General features: G+C 35.1%; 1 protein-coding gene across 1 annotated transcript in view; it reads right to left on the bottom strand.

The window, feature by feature from the left end:
* XPR1 (xenotropic and polytropic retrovirus receptor 1) overlaps window positions 1-18,366 on the bottom strand; it is a 198,317-nt gene that overhangs the window by 40,173 nt on the left and 139,778 nt on the right. The window contains exons 8-11 of the mRNA XM_082616569.1: window positions 10,930-11,120; window positions 10,542-10,721; window positions 4,583-4,754; window positions 3,257-3,451 (exon numbers count right to left, since the gene is read on the bottom strand). Coding sequence (XP_082472695.1) covers window positions 3,257-3,451; window positions 4,583-4,754; window positions 10,542-10,721; window positions 10,930-11,120 — 738 coding nt within the window. The remainder of the gene's footprint in view (window positions 1-3,256; window positions 3,452-4,582; window positions 4,755-10,541; window positions 10,722-10,929; window positions 11,121-18,366) is intronic.

Below are 18,366 nucleotides of genomic sequence, written 5' to 3' on the forward strand. Positions count from 1 at the left end.
ATAGGAAGAATTAATATTGTTAAAATGACCATACTACTCAAGGCAATCTACAGATTCGATGCAATCCCTATCAAAATACCAATGGCATTTTCTGCAAAGCTAGAAAAAAAAAACCCAAATTTGTATGGAAACACAAAGACCCCCCCCAAAAAGCCAAAACAATCTTGAGAAAGAGCAAAGCTGGAGGTAACACACTCCCTGATTTCAAACTATACTATAAAGCTACAATAATCAAAACAATATGGTACTGGCACAAAAACAGACACATGATTAGTAGAACAGAGAGCCCAGAAATAAACCTAAGTATTGGGTTGGCCAAAAAGTTCGTTCGGGTTTTCCATAAAAGCTTATGAAAACCCGAACGAACTTTTTGGTCAACCCAATACTTATGATCAATTCAACTATGACAAAGGAGGCAAGAATATACAATGGGGAAAATAAAGCCTCTTCAATAAATGGTGCTGGGAAAACTGGACAGGTATAGGCAAAAGAATCAACCTGTACTACCTTTTCACATCATATACAAAAATACACCCCAAATGAATTAAAGACTTAAATATAAAACCCGAAACATTAAAACTCCTAAAAGAAACCATAGGCAGTATGCTCTTGACATCAGTCTTAGCAATATTTTTTTGGATATGTCTCCTTAGAAAGGGAGATAAATGCAAAAATAAACAAATGGGACCTAATCAAACTAAAAAGCATTTGCACAGGGAAGGAAGCTATCAACAAAACGAAAGGGCTGCCTATTGAATGGGACAAGATATTTGCAAAGGATATATGAGGTAAGGGGTTAATATCCAAAATATACAAGTAACTCATACATCTCAACATGCAGAAAAACTCAACCTGATTGAAAAATGGGCAGAGGACCTGAACAGAAATTTTTCCAAAGAAGACATTCAGGTGGACATCAGGCACATGAAAAGATGCTCAACGTCACTAATCATCATGGAAATGCAAATCAAAACCACAATGATATATCACCTCACACCTGTCAGAATGACTATTATCAAAAAGACAACAAAAAACAAGTGTTGGAGAGGGTGTGGAGAAAAGGGATCCCTTGTGCACTGTAGGTGGGAATTTAAATTGGTGCAGCCACTATGGAAAACAGTATTGAGATTCCTCAAAAAATTAAAAATAGGACTACCACACAATCCAGCAATTCCACTTCTGGGAATTTTTCTGAAGAAAATAAAAGCACTAATTTGAAAAGACATATGCACCTCTGTGTTTACTGCAGCATTATTTGTAACAGCCAAGGTATGAAAGCAATCTAAGTGTCCAGTGATAGATGAATGGATGTGGGGGGTACACACACACACACACACACACACACACACACTGGAATATTACTCAGCCACAAAAAAGAATGAAATCTTGCCATTTGCCACAACATGAATGGACCTAGAGGGTATTATTCTAAGTGAAATAAGTCAGACAGAGAAAGACAAATAGTATATGATTTCACTTAAAAGTGGAATATAAAAAACAAACCAAAAAAAGAACAAACATAACAAAACAGAAGCAGACATACATACAGAGAACAAACTGGTGGTTGCCAGAAGTGAGGCAGGTTAGGGGATGAGTGAAATCGGTGAGGGAGATTAAGAGGTATAAAATTCTAGTTATAAAATAAATAAGTCATGGGGATCTAATGTACAGCATAGTAATTATAGTCAGTAATATTGTGATAACTTCTTATGGTGACAGACAGTAACTAGACTTATCATGATCACTTTGTATTATATAGAAATATTGAGTCACTATGTTGTACACCTGAAACTAATATTGTTAAGTCAATTATACTTCAAGGAAAAAAAAAAAGAATAACTATTAGAAGGCACTGGAAAGCCACCAAAAGCAGGCAAAAAGCCTGAGCTTACTTTGAAAAGATGTTGGCATAAAGAGTAAGAATTGTGAGTTTGTGGTTTTTTGCCTGAGGGTGCTCCCAATACCCTCTTTCTACTCCAGTCACAGAAAAATCAGTCTTACTGCCTCCAGGACAGAGTCAGGGTGGATGGAACAGCTAGAAATTTAGAGGGGTAATCCTTGAAGGGAGAGACCTGCAGAAAGGGTAAAATGCAAAATCTGAGTACAGAATCTACCAGTATCCCAGGCCGACCAATGGGTAAGCATGTACAATGGAGAGTCTGAGGAGCCAGCCAAACAGTAGGTGCACATGAGAGAGGAGTTAAAAAAAAAAAATTAAGGGAGCTTCAGGATGTATTTCTTTCACTGAGGTACTTAGTTAAATTATATCATTTAACAAGAGTGCCTCCATAGTGGTAAAGTTATTGGCTGCATTATCAATATTACTGCAATCACAGAATCTACTGCAAAAAGTGGACGTACATTATAAAGTGTTCTGCTGGACCAAATCACAAGCTTTACAAAAAACAACCACCCTAATCTTTCAAGACCATCAGACACACAGCAGCAGTTCTGGAGCACTAGCTAAGGCTCCTAAATACAGCATCTCAATTAAAAAAAAAAATCACAGAAAAAGAACTTTTTATCAAAGTATCTAAAAATAATTGTAATAATTTCAATTGGTTAACATTTCTTTACCACTCACAGATGAGAGTGTAGCCTCTAAGGTGTAGAGGCTGATTTAAATAGACAAAGAAGGAAGGCATTTTAGTAAAAGGAAGTGAGATCTTTGATTGACAGTTCTTAGGAGAAGGTTAAAAATTCAAAAGGAATGCCTGTATGTGGCTCAGAACCTAAAAGCCTTTTTCTCCTCCCAACAGAAGAACAGTCTCAAGTAATAACTGGTTGCCATGGAGATAAGAAACTAGAGAGATCAGAGAACTCAATTTGCAGTTAAATAGGCTGGAAACAATCCTTACTACTTGGTGAAGGAAAGCGATTAAAAATATACATGATTGCCAGAGGGAATCTTCTTCACCTAGCATTTCCTAACCTCATTAATGAACAAGAAGTCTAAAAAACCAAATGAAAACCCAAGGTGTCTTGGATTGAACCCATTAAACAAATTCAGGATTTCAAACGTTATCACAAAATCCTTTCTCTTCCATATGACTTTGATTCTTTTTAACGGTACTTGTTAGTAAATACTGGAATGAGACTAAAATTGTGTTCAAGAACAAAGTAGTATACCTGAAGGGACTGGAGCATCAGTGGAAAAAAAAAGAAGCATGACAAATGGAAAGGTAACCAGAGTAAGAAACAGATTCAAGTGGTGAAAATCCAGATTTTGAAAAATCTTTTCACAATCAATGAATACCTTTGTGAGTGCTGTAAAGGGCTGCAAACGTCACCGTGAAGAAAGTCGTGGAGTATTTTCCAGCATTAACTAAATGAGGAAAGGCCCTTTTTGTGTCTCGGTATCGGCGCAGGCACTGGATAAAGCGAAGCCAAGCAGGAATGCACTGAACAATAGCCCGCACACCATATGAGTATTTGTGGCAAATTTCTGGTTCTGTGAAGATTTCAAAGAAGAAAAGACTACAATTAAAAAAAAATAACTTGTTCACATCATTTAGAGTCATATATTGTAACCACTAGGAAGTCCATAAAAGCAAGGAACCTGGGTTTCAGAATCACTTTTTTCTTTGCAACTATTATATTCTTAAACTTTTTAGTGGTTGACAAGCTGAGGAGAGAAGGTAAAATACACAGTGGGAACTTAGAAAAATCTGCCGGCTCAGATTTCTGACTATCTATTCTGGAATCACCTTCTTTGGAGTGTGGTAAAACTATAAGACAATTAGAAGATGAGTACACTAATCAAAGAGAAAAAAATTAGCTCTGAAACATCTGGAAAACCTATATATATCACTGGTGACTCCAGTCAACTTCATGAACTCCAAACCACTACAATATACCCACTATAGGTTGTTCACACTCTTGTTCTTTAAAAAAAAATAAAATGAACAAAGAAAACAAACAGCAGAGTTTATACTTTTAAAATGAGAAGAATAGAGTTCATAAATCAATTTTCTTCAAATTCTGGAAATATATCAGAGTGGTTCAACATACAATAGCATTGTGATCTGCTGGCAATCAATGAAAATGTGTTGGCACTGGCTTCATTAACTTTTGTTAGTCAGCTGTTACATAATCTGTCTAAAGTTAGTCTTTGCCATTAAGGCAAAATTCCTTAGTAACTTGAACACCTGGCATAAACAAAGAGTGATAAAAAGAGCCAAAAGAAAAATAAGGTCCCCAAGAAGAATTAAAAAACACCTATAATGACTTTCTCAAAGCACTTGATCTGATTTCTAAATTATCAGTATTTTTGATCATAGTAAAGCAATACTGTGATGGCAATTGTTGACACTAAAGCATCTGTGATTTAATTACCAATGTATTAGAAGTTAGTTTTAGAATTCTTTAAGTTGTAAATCTCCTGGCAAATGAATGGCTAAAATGATAATACATAATTTAAGAGCCAAATTATATCAGATAAAGAGATTGCTAAAGGAGTGCCAAGTACATTTAATTAAATTTGTAATATTATTGGATGATCTTAAATTTCTCAGTTATCATTCCCAGTATTTCTTGGTTTACACTGGCAGTTCAGTAGTGTGGATGCACATTCATACCCTACCTTCTGAATCATTTGGCAACAGGCCCCCACTTTCATCCCATTTGAGCTCAAAACTGTAGAAGCAGATCATATATTCCAGGTCCATCAGTATCACTGACAGGCTGTTCAGCTGATCGGCCAGCCAGAAATCAGCAAAGCCTACCTTATGGAAGGGGGCTGTAAATACTCGAAACTGGGAGAAAGAAAAAAATCAGAAAACACAGAAACAAGAAAATTCACATTAAATTTCTCTAATTCATGTCTGACCCTGCAGCATGATTACTTTAGTTGATAAAATGGAAACCAATGAACCAATCACAAACACAGGGACCTGGCAACAGTGGCTAGGTTGAGAATTAGTAATGAAGGGAATGAGTTGAACGGACAACTAAGAAAGGAATTAAAAGGGTGGGGCAGGGGGAAGGCAGGAATAGCTGCAGTCAGAAAACAGAAAGCAGAGAGGTGGGAAGAGCTAAAGTGGAAAGCAGAGAGAATGGCACAAATGCACCGAGAGGACATTTAGCGTTAGGGTCTAAATTAAATTTTGCTGGAGACCCATGTGCTATGATAATTTCTGGAATATTCTCCCATCTTAGCTAACTGAATACAAAGCTCTTCTTTGCCTACACAGGTTAGGAAGGGGAGGATAGCACCTCATCTGAAGTATGTATTATTCTCTAACCAAAGTCACTTTCATTTCCCTAATGCCATGGTGATAACTGTATTTGTCTTCAAATTATGCCACAAAAACCAGCCCACATCCCTCTGTTACAAAAACAATGATAAATAAATTCAGGTTATATGTCTTGAGCACTAATCCACTCTGTATATTTTTCTCATAATGCATTTCTTATAATCCATTAACTATAACAATTCTGGGCTAGGTGTTATCCATATCCCCATTTTACAGAAGACCTATAACAATAACTCCTCCTGACTCTATTCTGTGGAAGCCTGTTTACCACTGCAAAGGAAAATCCTGGCGTTGCAGAGAGAGAAAGAATTAGATACTAATCACCAGAAATAAGCTCAAATTGTACAGACTGCCTTGAAAGGCCTTGAGTGAAGTGAAGATGGCATGAAGGCAGCTTTCCTCCTCACCCTGTTAGATCCTTTCTATCTTACACAGGTGAAAATGGACTCCTAAAACAAGGAATTCTGACTAAGCAACAGTTTTGAGAAAATGAATCTAAAGCTATAGCTCTCCTGCCATCGAGGTATATTCATTTAATGGACATATCCAGCCTGGGAGACTATGGCTCTCTTCTCTCAGACTTGGCTGGTTCTTTCTATTCTTTCTCTAAATAATTCTCTTGATTATTTCAGGGAAATAATAAATGACTATATTACAAATCAATCCTGGGTGTCAACTATCTATGACAGGTATTGTCTTGGAGCTTTGGAATTTAGACCAGGGGTCTACAGGACACAATACAGGCTTTAAGACATTACTTTCTGGAGCTGATATATTTTGTGTCCACGGTTCAATCTCTGATCACTCGCTTACTCTTTCAGAAAGTTGTTCAGTAAGCCAGATGAGATGTTACCATTTGCAACCATAAGCTCCAGATACAGCAAACTTTTTTTTTTTTGCAGGGTAGGGTGGGGTAGGAGGTATTAGGGATTGAGATGTTAATCATTTATGCACAAAGAGGTTCTGGTAGCAGTTTATATAATATTTTAAGAAACTCTAGGTACAGAATGGATTTAAAAGATTCAGAGACAGAAACAAGAGAATAATTTAGGATATAACAACAAAGGATCAGGAAGTCTTAGTCTCTAGTCATGGACTTCTGTGAAACTGGTAGCCTAGGGCAAACTTCTCATTTCTCATTGACATTAGTCATACTACCATTACTGTCACAACCTGCCACACCCAGCCCCAAAACCTGGCTATTACAGAAAACCTCTGTAAGAGCAGAAGGGGAGGACAGTGTATTAAATAAGAAACAAAGAGATAGAGGGATGCACTAGAAAAGGAAAGGAGTGACATAAAACAAAAATTGGAAGGAAGGGAAAATTTACAGAAGAGAGAAGATGAAAAAAGAAAGAAAGAAGAGAGTGGTAAATATTGGTATAAGACAACTAATGAAGGAAAGAACATAATTATAGTCATTCATGCATTTAACAAAGATTATTAAGTATTTACTATATGTCAGGCATTGTGGAGGTACTAAATAAATAAAATATGGCCTGTACCCTTAAAGACCCACAATCCCTTTGGGCAAATAATAAATACCTAAAGAAATAATGACAGCACCATGTGGTAACTGCTATTACAGATAGGCATACAAAATACCCTGGAAATACAAAGAAGGGAACAAGTAGTTTGGTCAGAGGTAGGGTGAGTGGAAGTGAAAATAAACAGAACATACTTAACTCCCTGACATTAACACATAGTCAAATTCATCTTAGATTTGTCTGAATTCCGCCCCCTTTTAAAATTTTTATTTATTTATTTATTTATTTATTATTTTTGGCTGTGTTGGGTCTTCGTTTCTGTGCATGGGCTTTCTCTAGTTGCGGCGAGCGGGGGCCACTCTTCATCGCGGTGCGCGGGCCTCTCACTGTTGCGGCCTCTCCTGTTGTGGAGCACAAGCTCCAAACGCGCAGGCTCAGTAGCTGTGGCTCACGGGCCCAGTTGCTCCGCAGCATGTGGCATCCTCCCAGTCCAGGGCTCGAACCCGCGTCCCCTGCATTGGCAGGCAGATTCTCAACCACTGCGCCACCAGGGAAGCCCTGAATTCCCCTTTTTGACTGAGAATTCTCCTTCCTTTCTTATTCTGGCTACGGTCTTTCAACTTCTACTTTGTTGTGATTTAAATTAAAATGATAACAATTCACTGAGTAACTGTATTAAGAAAGCTACAGACAACCTGGATATCTGATGTTTTACCCACATACACAAAAAGGCCACTAACAACTTATTACAAAGAATATATGTTATCACCTTCTAAGTTAAAATGATGAAGTTAAGGAGATAAACAGTTAAGGAGATGAAGTCTTAATTTCTACTTGTGGATAATCACATTCTTTCCAAATCTGATTTTAAGATTCCCGTTAGGTGATCCACTAATCAAAGTTAAACATGTAGATAAAGTGACCACCAGGTCCAACTGTTAAATGGTAGTGTTTAAGAACACAGATTATGGAGCCAGAATGCCTGGGCTCATATCCCATCTCCATTACATCCTGGCTTTGTGACCTTATTTAACTTCCCTGAACCTAGGTTTCCTCATTTATAAACTGTGGATTAATAGTAGCTCCAACCTCATGGTTTATTAAAAGGATTAAATAAGTTGATACATATAAAATGTCCAGAATAGTACATTATTAAATGAGAACATTTCTCTAATCTATTCTTATAATAGACACGTGTAAAAATTTTATTATACAACGAAAGAAAATATTGGAAAAGCCAATTCCAAAATAATATAGCAAAAGACTCTAATTTAAAAACTTTATGCAGCCTTCTATAAGAATAACTTGATACTTTTGTTTAGAAAATCTGAGGCATTGTTTATGCTTCCCAACTGGATTTCCAAGTAGGACAAATACAGATCTGGAGAGAGGATATATGACCTCATGAATGTAAATAAACTGTATTCATCTGACATATAATACTAATATCAAAACAAATCAACTTCTTAAAAAATTTTTTTAGCTTCTTTTGGGGAGAGGAGTAACATATCAATTCCATAGATTCAAGTTTAAATATGAATATAAGTGGTGCCCAGTGCCTACCACTATGGCCAAGTGACATACGTTCTTTTTCCACTAAAAATTAAAGAAAAAAAGAAAAAGGGAAATGTAGTTTACTTTAGGATGAAGCTTTAAAAAAAAGCTATATCAGAAAAACATAACTAGGGTAGAAACGTTCTTGTTAAATCACTAGAAATAACTCTAAGGGTAAATTTTCTCAGTGAGATTCGAATTAAAATAAGTCAATAGGTCAATTAATATTAAAATAATCTATAAATAACATTTTTACTATTTACAATTATTACAAATATACCAAATCACAATGCTTGCTTCAGTATTTCACTGCTTCTGAGAGTATATTTTACTATTCTCTTATTTCTTATTACACCCCTGCCAACCCATTCCATCAACAGTCCTCATTTATTAACACACAACAGATGCACAGATAAACGTCTACTCAATGGGGAATTGTTCTGCTAATAAGAATAACTGGTCATTCATGAATCATACCCACTTCCTAATTAAACAAAGAAGGATGCACTGGGGAAATGTTCACTTAGCACATAATGTACACAACTGTATTATTTTGTTATTGTAATGATGCAATCATATTAACACCTGAGTTTTCTAAATCTTTCAAATCTCATTTGAAAATAACTTTATAGAGATTTCACAATAATTTAGGAAGGAAAAATAGGTGTTTGTAATCTTGTAGTTATTTCCTTGTAACCAGAAGAATATTACATTTTTATGCAAATAACAGTTTAGAAACTCCACAAAATCTAAAAATAAAATGACAATCTCAAAATAAGAAAGGTAATCCAATACTGTTGTACTAACTGGAAATGATTTATTTTTAGTATAAATTTCAAGAGGAAAAAAATGGCTCAAATTTTTCTTTTGTCTTAAATTAAAAAAAAAATCTTCTAAAAAGCATGTTTTCTAGATGATGACAAAACACATTAAAGGTGATGGTATAACTTATGACTTATTAATATATGCTTGAACATCTAAGTTCCACACTCAAAATTCAAACTCAAAATTAGGCCTAGTGGTGCTATACTTTAAGGGAATGATTTGCTTCCTTGCTTGCTTGCTTATTTATATATTTATATTGAATGAAGTTGGTGGAAGAGAGGAGATTCTCAGTTTGTGATAAAAATCCTAGTGGAAGAAAGAAGAAATACAAATAAATGAACAATTAACTTTGGGGGGAAAAATCAAGATTTGGGCCATTTTCTTTTTCAGATTGCTATAAATACCTGCCTATATTGGAACATAGGCTGCTTTTATTTGTTGACTGCTTACTATGTTTTTTTAATTGGAAGGTCATATTTTATTTCTTAAGATTTTAAAAATTTAGTTAATGCTAAAGAGAGCACATTGCTAAGAACAACAACAAAAATTCTCCTAAACCTAAGGGGCATACAAAAGGAAAAAGAAATTAAAACTATAGTTTTCAAGGCAATATACTTTATAAGGTGAAAGAAAAGTGAGATGATAATTATGAGAATTCTGGAAGTCTGTGGAGATTGGTCAATTTAATTACTAACCTTCACTCTACTGTTAGTTGTAATTTGTAATCTAAGAAACAATTATATGAAGGCATTCCCAATTGATTTTCAAAATAGAGCTGGTTAAATTTGGGAGTAAGCAGAAGTTCCTTTCCAGATCAATCTACAATATCCCAAAAAATATAGCTACCATTTTTGCAGGAAATTCTATATCCTAATGCTGAGACTGCTTGATTTTGAGATCATTAAGAAATAGGTAAAGTAGAAGAAGAAATGGAATTTATAAAGTCAATTTCTCAAATTAAACTTGGTGATCTGATAAGATATTCCTACTGCTTTTAGAGAAACAATACTTCATAAAATAAAAATGTTTGATTGACTATTTATAGCAATTTAACAGGAAAGTAACAGTTTTACCACTTAAAAAAAAGGAAAATTCTACATGTTATCACAGTTGATTAATCTTTAAAGTAATTAATTATGAATTATTAATTTGCAAAGTCATTTCAGTATCTCGACACTTCATATTCCATTTTGGAGGAAAAAATGCATGAGTGCTTTTCCCAGGGCCACTGTTACTGCACAACATCAGGTGTACCAGCCATACTGTATTCTTTGCCCCTGGAGCTGGGGTACCACTCATTTAGACTACAATGTGAACATGCCTTCTGAAGTTGTACAATACAGGAGTTTTGTTTTCATTCTGGAGGAAGCCAATGACCAATATACCACTCTAAAAATGATACACAAATTTCTGGACTTACCAGCAGTTTAAGCAGCCAAAATCGGGATTTATAATAGAAAGTTTTGGTGGGGTTGATGAGAAAGAAAGCCATAAACCCATAAAGGACAAGTGGGTACACATATGTGGGGATGACACTAACTGGAGCAAAGAAGCATGCCAGAAGGCTCAGGCACCACAATATCCCGAGGAATCCAGCAATCTGATAAAGGATGGGAAAGACAAAAAGAAAGAAAATTATTATTTCTACCATTACTTAAAAAATCTTTAATAAAACAGAGGTAAGAAAAATGTTTAATTATTACATCAACAATCCTCTTCAAATAGAAAATAGATTTTAGTACCCACTAAACCAGCTATATAGCTAATGTAAACTATATTCATGGGATTTTATGTCTTGCTTTGATTACCTCAAAGAGATGCTGATGAGACAAATTGCTTCTCGGATTAAGTTCAAAGATGAGCACATGATTTACTCCAGCCTGTCTCCAACCATACGTGTTGATGCCCAGTAGAAAAAGGAATTCAATCAGAAGAAAGCCACCGCGATAGATTCTTATCAAGGGCCAAATACTTCTATCTGTTTCAAGTTTAAATACAGCTGAAAGAATACCAACTAATTGGTTAGTTAGAAAAGTTATAATGTCTCCATTAATTGTCTTTCTTTTAATTCTCAAGGATATAACCTTGGCATAAGAATTTTTAATAAATAAAACGTAAACCTAGGTTATCTCAAGAGCCTGATAAACTTGCTTCAAGGTTCTTTCTCTTCTTCATTTCACTCTGCAAAATTCCACCAGAAAAATTTTCCTAAAATTTGACTTTCAGCATATTAGTCCACAGTGAAATAATTTAGAACCATCAGATCAGTTCTGTCAGCTGGGGATTTCTGGCATGACACAACTTCTTTGGCTTTGTTTTGTCCATCACTGAACTGGGTATAGTAATGCCTAGCTCACAGTGTTACTATGAAAATTATAAGAAAGAGTATATATGAAAGCAATGTGAAAACTGAAATGTCATATAAATGACAACAATTAGTATTTATAGAATGCTTACTATGTGCTAAGGATTGTATTTTTACATATAACAATTCATCTAATCTTCACAATAGCTCTGTGAGTTAAAAACTATTATCTCCATTTGATTGATGAGAAAACTACAGCAGAGAAGTTAAGTAATTTGCTCAGGTTTACCAAGCTAGGATAAAGCAGAGCCAGGATTTTAACTCAGACAGTTTTGCTCCAAAGCCCATACTCTTAATTACTATATTCAATTGCTCATATGCCCATACAAACGTTCAGTATCACTACTATCCTATAGATCTCCAATAATTATAACATTCAAACGTTTCAGCCTTGCAATTCAAGTTCTTCACAATCTGATCTCCAATTAAGTTTCCCAGACTTATCTCATAGTGCCCCTAAATTCTTATCTCCTGATAAATTTTATTATCCTTTTAACAAATTCACTTTTTTGCTTATGTTGTCCCCTGTACCTAAAATGGCCTTGCTCTTTCTTTTGACCAATTCTATTTCTACTTATTACTTAAGAACCAGATTCTCATCTGTTCATAAATTTATTGAATCAAGATGTTTCATTTTGAGCCTACTCTGTGCCAAACATTTCAATTTGGCTACCAATTTCTCAATTTTCCAAATAACTATAAAATTTACTGTTAGCACTACTCATTTGAAATTTAATTATATACATCTTATATATTTAAATAACCATTTATTATTTATCTTTGTATTTGCTATAGCACATAGCACATTTAATAAGTTAAAAATAACAGGGTAGAGAAAGCCTTTGCTTTGGAGTCAAATACTACAGACAAGATTTCAAATCTTAGCTTTACTAGGGAAAATTATTAAATTTTTCTAAGTCTCAGTTTCTTTGTTGGTCAATGGGGAGAATATCTATTCTCATAAGTTTGTTAAGAAGATTAAATCTGAACAATATATACTAAGTGCCTAAAACAGTATGTTTGGCCCATTTTTGAATATTCAGTATATATCAGTTTCTTTTTACTTGATGAAAATTCATTTTTTCATTAATTTGACAAATATTTATTGGGTGCCCATTATGTGTGACACCATTCTAAAAGCTGGAGATTCAGTAATGAACAACAGACAAAATACCTGTCTTCAGGCAACTTCTATTCTGTATAATGTCAGATAGCGAGATAAGTATTTTGAAGGAAAAAAAGTAAAGAGATAAAGAATGTTAGGTACTATTCTAGGTAGGGTGGTCAAGAAAACCACTCAGAAGATGACATTTGTAGGAACCTTAAGGAAATAGAGACTTAATCATGTGACTATCTGGAGGAACAGGGCTCCAAGTAGAGGGAAAGTACAAAGGGCCTTAAGATAGGTATAAGCCTTGTGTAGACCAGGAACAGGAAGAAGGCCAGGGCACTATGACTGGAATGAATGAGAGGTAAAGTGGCAGAAAGTTACCTACAGGCAGATCAGGTAGGACTTTGTCAAGACTTAAGCTTTTACTCAGATGTATGAAGCCAATGAAAGGTTTTTCACATAATTGGTAGGACCAGATTAATAATTTTAAAGGACTACTCTAGCTGTCATGTGAAGAACAGACTGCAAAGGAACAAGCACGGTAGCAAGAAGATTAGTTAGGAGGTTGAAAATAAAAAAATATATATATGGTTTACATCCTGATTCTCAACCAAAAGACCACATATATATTACAACAGTCAGGAAACAAAAATAAGTATAAATCCCAAAGAATACACAATTAAACTACTAGAGCTAATAAAGTCAACAAAGTTGCAGAGTACAAGATCAACACAAAGGGGCTTCCCTGGGGGCACAGTGGTTAAGAATCCTCCTGTCAATGCAGGGGACATGTGTTCGAGCCCTGGTCCAGGAAGATCCCACATGCCATGGAGCAACTAAGCCTGTGTGCCACAACTACTGAGCCTGTGCTCTAGAGCCTGTGAGTCACAACTACTGAGCCCATGTGCCCCAACTATTGAAGCCCACAGGCCTAGAGCCTGTGCCCCACAATAAGAGAAGCCACCACAGTGAGAAGCCTGAGCACCCTAACGAAGAGTAGCCCCCACTCGCCGCAACTAGAGAAAGCCCGCACGTAGCAATGAAGATCCAACGCAGCCAAAAAAAAAAAAAAAGATCAACACACAAAATTCAGTTGTCCTTATATAAACCACCAATGAACAATCTGAAATGAAATTAAGAAAACAATTCCAATTACAATAGCAAACAAAAGAATAGAACACCAAGGAATAAATCTAACCAAGGAGGTGAAAGACTTGTACGTTGAAAACTACAAAACACTGCTGAAAGAAATCCCATGTTCATGGATTGGAAGACTTGTTCAAATGGCAATGTTACCCAAAGTATTCTACAGATTCATGACAATCCATATAAAAATTCTAATGGCCTTTTTTTGCAGAAATGTCAAATCGATACTCAAATTCATATGGAATTATAAGAGGCCCTAGATAGCCAAAACAATATTGAAAAAAGAACAAAGTTGGAGAACTCACAATTCATGATTTCAAACTGTACTACAAAATAGTGTGGTACTGGCATAAAAAAAGATATATAGACAAATGGAATAGATTGAGAGCTCAGAAATAAATTTATACATCTATGGCTGATTGATTTTCAATAAGAGAACCAAGACTATTCAATGAAAAAGAATATTCTCTTCAACAAATGGTGCTGAGACATTTGGATACTCACATGCAAAAGAATGAAGTTGAATCCATACTTTACAACATGTACAAAAATTAGTTCAAAATGGATCAATGAGCTAAATATAAGAGCTAAAACCGTAAGACTCTTAGAAGAAAATATAAGGGTAAACCTTCAGGACCTTGGATTTGGCAATGGAAGTCTTAGATATGACACCAAAAGCATGAATAACACAACAACAAAAAGAGATAAACTGGATTTCACCAAGTTAAAAAATTTTGTGCATCAAAGGACATTATCAAGAAAGTAAAATGACAATCTATAGAATGGGAGAGAATATTTGCAAATTATATATCTGATAAGGGTCTAGTATCCAGAATATATAAAGAACTCTAGTAACTTAGCAATAAGAAGACAACTCAATTTTAAAATGGGCAAAGACTTGGATAGACATTTTTCCAAAGAAAATATATGAATAGCCAATAAGCACATGAAAAGATGCTCAATGTCGTTAGAAAATGCAAATCAAAACCATAACAAGATACTACTTCAAACCCACTAGGATGGCTATAATTAAGGAAAAAAAAAGGGAAATCACAAGTGTTGATGGGAATGTGGAGAAAACGGAACGCTCATAAATTGCTGGTGGAAACAGAAAATGGTGGCGCCTCTGTGGAAGACAATTTGGTGGTACCTCAGAAGGTTAAAAAGCATTATCATATAATTAAGCAATTCCACTCCTAGGTATATATCCGAAAAAACTGAAAACGGGTACCCAAACAAATCCATGTATATGCATGTTCACAGCAGCAAAACTCACATTAGCCAAAAGGTAGAAACAACACAGCACAGTTATATTCAGTTTTGGTGATACTACCAAACAGTTCTCCGAAGTACTATACCCATTTCCACTTATTCACTTTCATATCTTCATGGTATTCCATTGTATAGGGGTAATGTCATTTATTTTCTTAAACAGTTCCTAACTAATAGACATTTGAGCCGTTCCTAGGATTTTGCTATTATAAAGAAAAGTGGTGAATACCCCCCTGTCATATATGTCTTTGCACCCATGTACAAGTATAAGATAAACTTCTAGAAATAAAACTGCTTAATCAAAGTGATTGTATTAAAAAAATTTTACATATGCTGCCAAATTATCCTCTAAAGAGACTGCAACAATTAATACTTTACCACTAGTGTATGAGTGCTTGCTATTTCACACTCTTATATGCACTTTAAAATTTTTTATTGGAGTATAGTTGATTTACAATGTTGTGTTACTTTCTGCTGTACAGCAAAGTGAATCAGTTATACATATACACATACCCACTCTTTTTTAGATTCTTTTCCCATATAGGTCATTACAGAGTATTGAGTAGAGTTCCCTGTTCTATACAGTAGGTACTTATTAGCTATCTATTTTATATATAGTAGGGTGTACATGTCAATCCCCCCGGTAACCATAAGATTGTTTTCTACATCTGTAACTCTATTTCTGTTTTGTAAATAAGTTCATTTGTACCAATTTTTTAGATTTCACATACAAGCAATATCATATGATATTTGTCCTTCTCTGTCTGACTTACTTCACTCAGTATGACAATCTTTAGGTCCATCCCTGTTATTTCAAATGGCATTATTTCATTCTTTTTTATGGCTGAGTAATATTCCATTGTATATATATATACCACATCTTCTTTACCCATTCCTCTGTTGATGGACATTAGGTTGCTTCCATGTCCTGGCTATTGTAAATAGTGCTGCAATGAACATTGGGGTGCATGTATCTTTTCTAATTATGGTTTCCTCTGTGTATATGCCCAGGAGTGGGATTGCTGAATCATATGGTAGCTCTATTTTCAGTTTTTAAGGAACCTCCATACTGTTCTCCATAGTGGCTGTACCAATTTACATTCCCACCAACAATGTAGAAGGGTTCCCTTATACACAGTTTAAATGGTCAAACTCTTGTCTTTGTCAAACCAGAAAGTGAAATATGATATATTATTATTATATCAATTAAGTTCAGGTTACTAGGAACAAGTTACTAGAACAAGTTTTAAAAAATCTGAACAGGTAACTTTTCATCTTCATAACACTAAATATCTGGAATATATGAATTTCAGACAAATTATTAAATATCAGATCATGTCCCCTTGAGAAACCATAGCAATTATGCACATTATTATTATTATTATTATTATTATTATTATTATTATTATTATTTGCAGTACGCAGGCCTCTCACTGTTGTGGCCTCTCCTGTTGCGGAGCACAGGCTCCGACGTGCAGGCTCAGTGGCCATGGCTCACGGGCCCAGCCGCTCTGCGGCATGTGGGACCTTCGCAGACCGGGGCACGAACCCGCGTCCCCTGAATTGGCAGGCAGACTCTCAACCACTGTGCCACCAGGGAAGCCCACACATTATTTTTTTTAATGTGAATGTTTGAAAAAAAAAGAATCATGCTTGTACATGCATTACTACTGCTGTGTTTCTCTCTCAATTTTCAACTCTGTTATCGTTTACGCAACCACTGGGAGATAAATAAGGATAGACAGGTGGCTTTAACTGTATTTACCCTGCCTCCCCCCGTAGACACACAAAGATTAAACAAAGACGGGTTCTGAGGTGAGAGAACATAAATGCGCAACACTAAATGCATAAAGCACACACGTTAGAAAATAAATCAGACCGTCTCACAAAAATGTAGGCTATACATACGAAAGAAAACAAAACCCCAACTTGCCCCTGAATTTAAGAAAACTTCATTTCAATTCATTCACATAAAAATAATGAAGTTTATTTATCTATTCTTATGTCTTATTTAATGATGGTGATGATGATAACACCATGCTCATCTTGGAAAGAAAAAATTTCACACACAGATGAGTAAAGTCTTCCCTGATGCTCTCATTTGAAAGTAATCACTTGTTCTCTTGACCTGCTTAGAAAACACTTCTATTTTGTAGTATATTATTATTGTTTTAATATGTCTTAATCTCCCTAGTGTAATAAGCTTCATAAGGAAAGGAATTCTCTTATATATCTTAAGATTCAAGATTATCAAGCATAATCATAGATACATAAAATTTACTTGTTGAATGAATTCTAATACAACCCTGTTCTTGTAAGGTATTAAGCTCATTTAACAAATGAGGAAATTGTTTCAGAGAAGTTAAGTCATGTCTTTAAAACCAAAACAATTAAGAAACAGTTGAGCTGGGACTGCAACCAGGCAAGGCCTTTTGTAGATAAGTCAGTGTTCTTTCCATAACAGCTTGATAATCTAGGGCTAGGCTTTTTATTGTAGTATTTCCATGTATTCTATATAAGTAAACTGCATTCATCCCTGAAGACACAGAGCTAGATTTAAATATGAATATAAAGTATACCAATATTAAAACATGAGTTTACAGTAGACAATAATAGAGTTAATTTTTAGTAAAATTGGTGGGAAGGAGAACTCTAAACATACAAATGAAAATATACTGTTAATAGGTAAAGTTCACACACTATCTAAAAGCCATTACAACCTGGGCTATAATTTCGTAATATGCAATTTGACAATCTTAATTAAGAAGAATGTTTATGAGGAATAATGAATTCAGTAAATTATTTCTTGAACATCTATATGTCTGGCACTGCATTAGGAACTTGAAACACAAAAATGAAAAATACATAGACCCTGGAATCGAGAATAGTTTAAGTGTGACAGTGATATAAACCTTCCTTGTTCAGGCAGCATTATAATTAATAAAAGTCCAAAACAGATTATAATGGATATTTATACAATAACATCTATTTCTAAGTCATTTTCTGTGCAGACTTCACTGAACAGAATTTAATCCTTTATTAATGACTCACAGTTATTATAAGCACAAGTACACAGACTTTTTTTTTAAATAAGTTTATTTATTTTTATTTTTATTTATTTTTGGCTGCATTGGGTCTTCACTACTGCGTGCAGGCTTTCTCTAGTTGCGGCGAGCGGGGTCTACTCTTTGCTGAGGTGCAAGGGCTTCTCATTGCGGTGGCTTCTCTTGTTGCGAAGCACGGGCTCTAGGCATGTGGGCTTCAGTAGTTGTGGCACGCGGGCTCAGTAGTTGTGGCTTGCGGGCTCTCGTGCGCAGGCTCAGTAGTTATGGCGCACGGGCTTAGCTGCTC

Source organism: Mesoplodon mirus, assembly GCF_964341445.2.
Source record: "Mesoplodon mirus genome assembly, chromosome: 3".
NCBI classification, from domain to species: Eukaryota; Metazoa; Chordata; class Mammalia; order Artiodactyla; family Ziphiidae; genus Mesoplodon; species Mesoplodon mirus.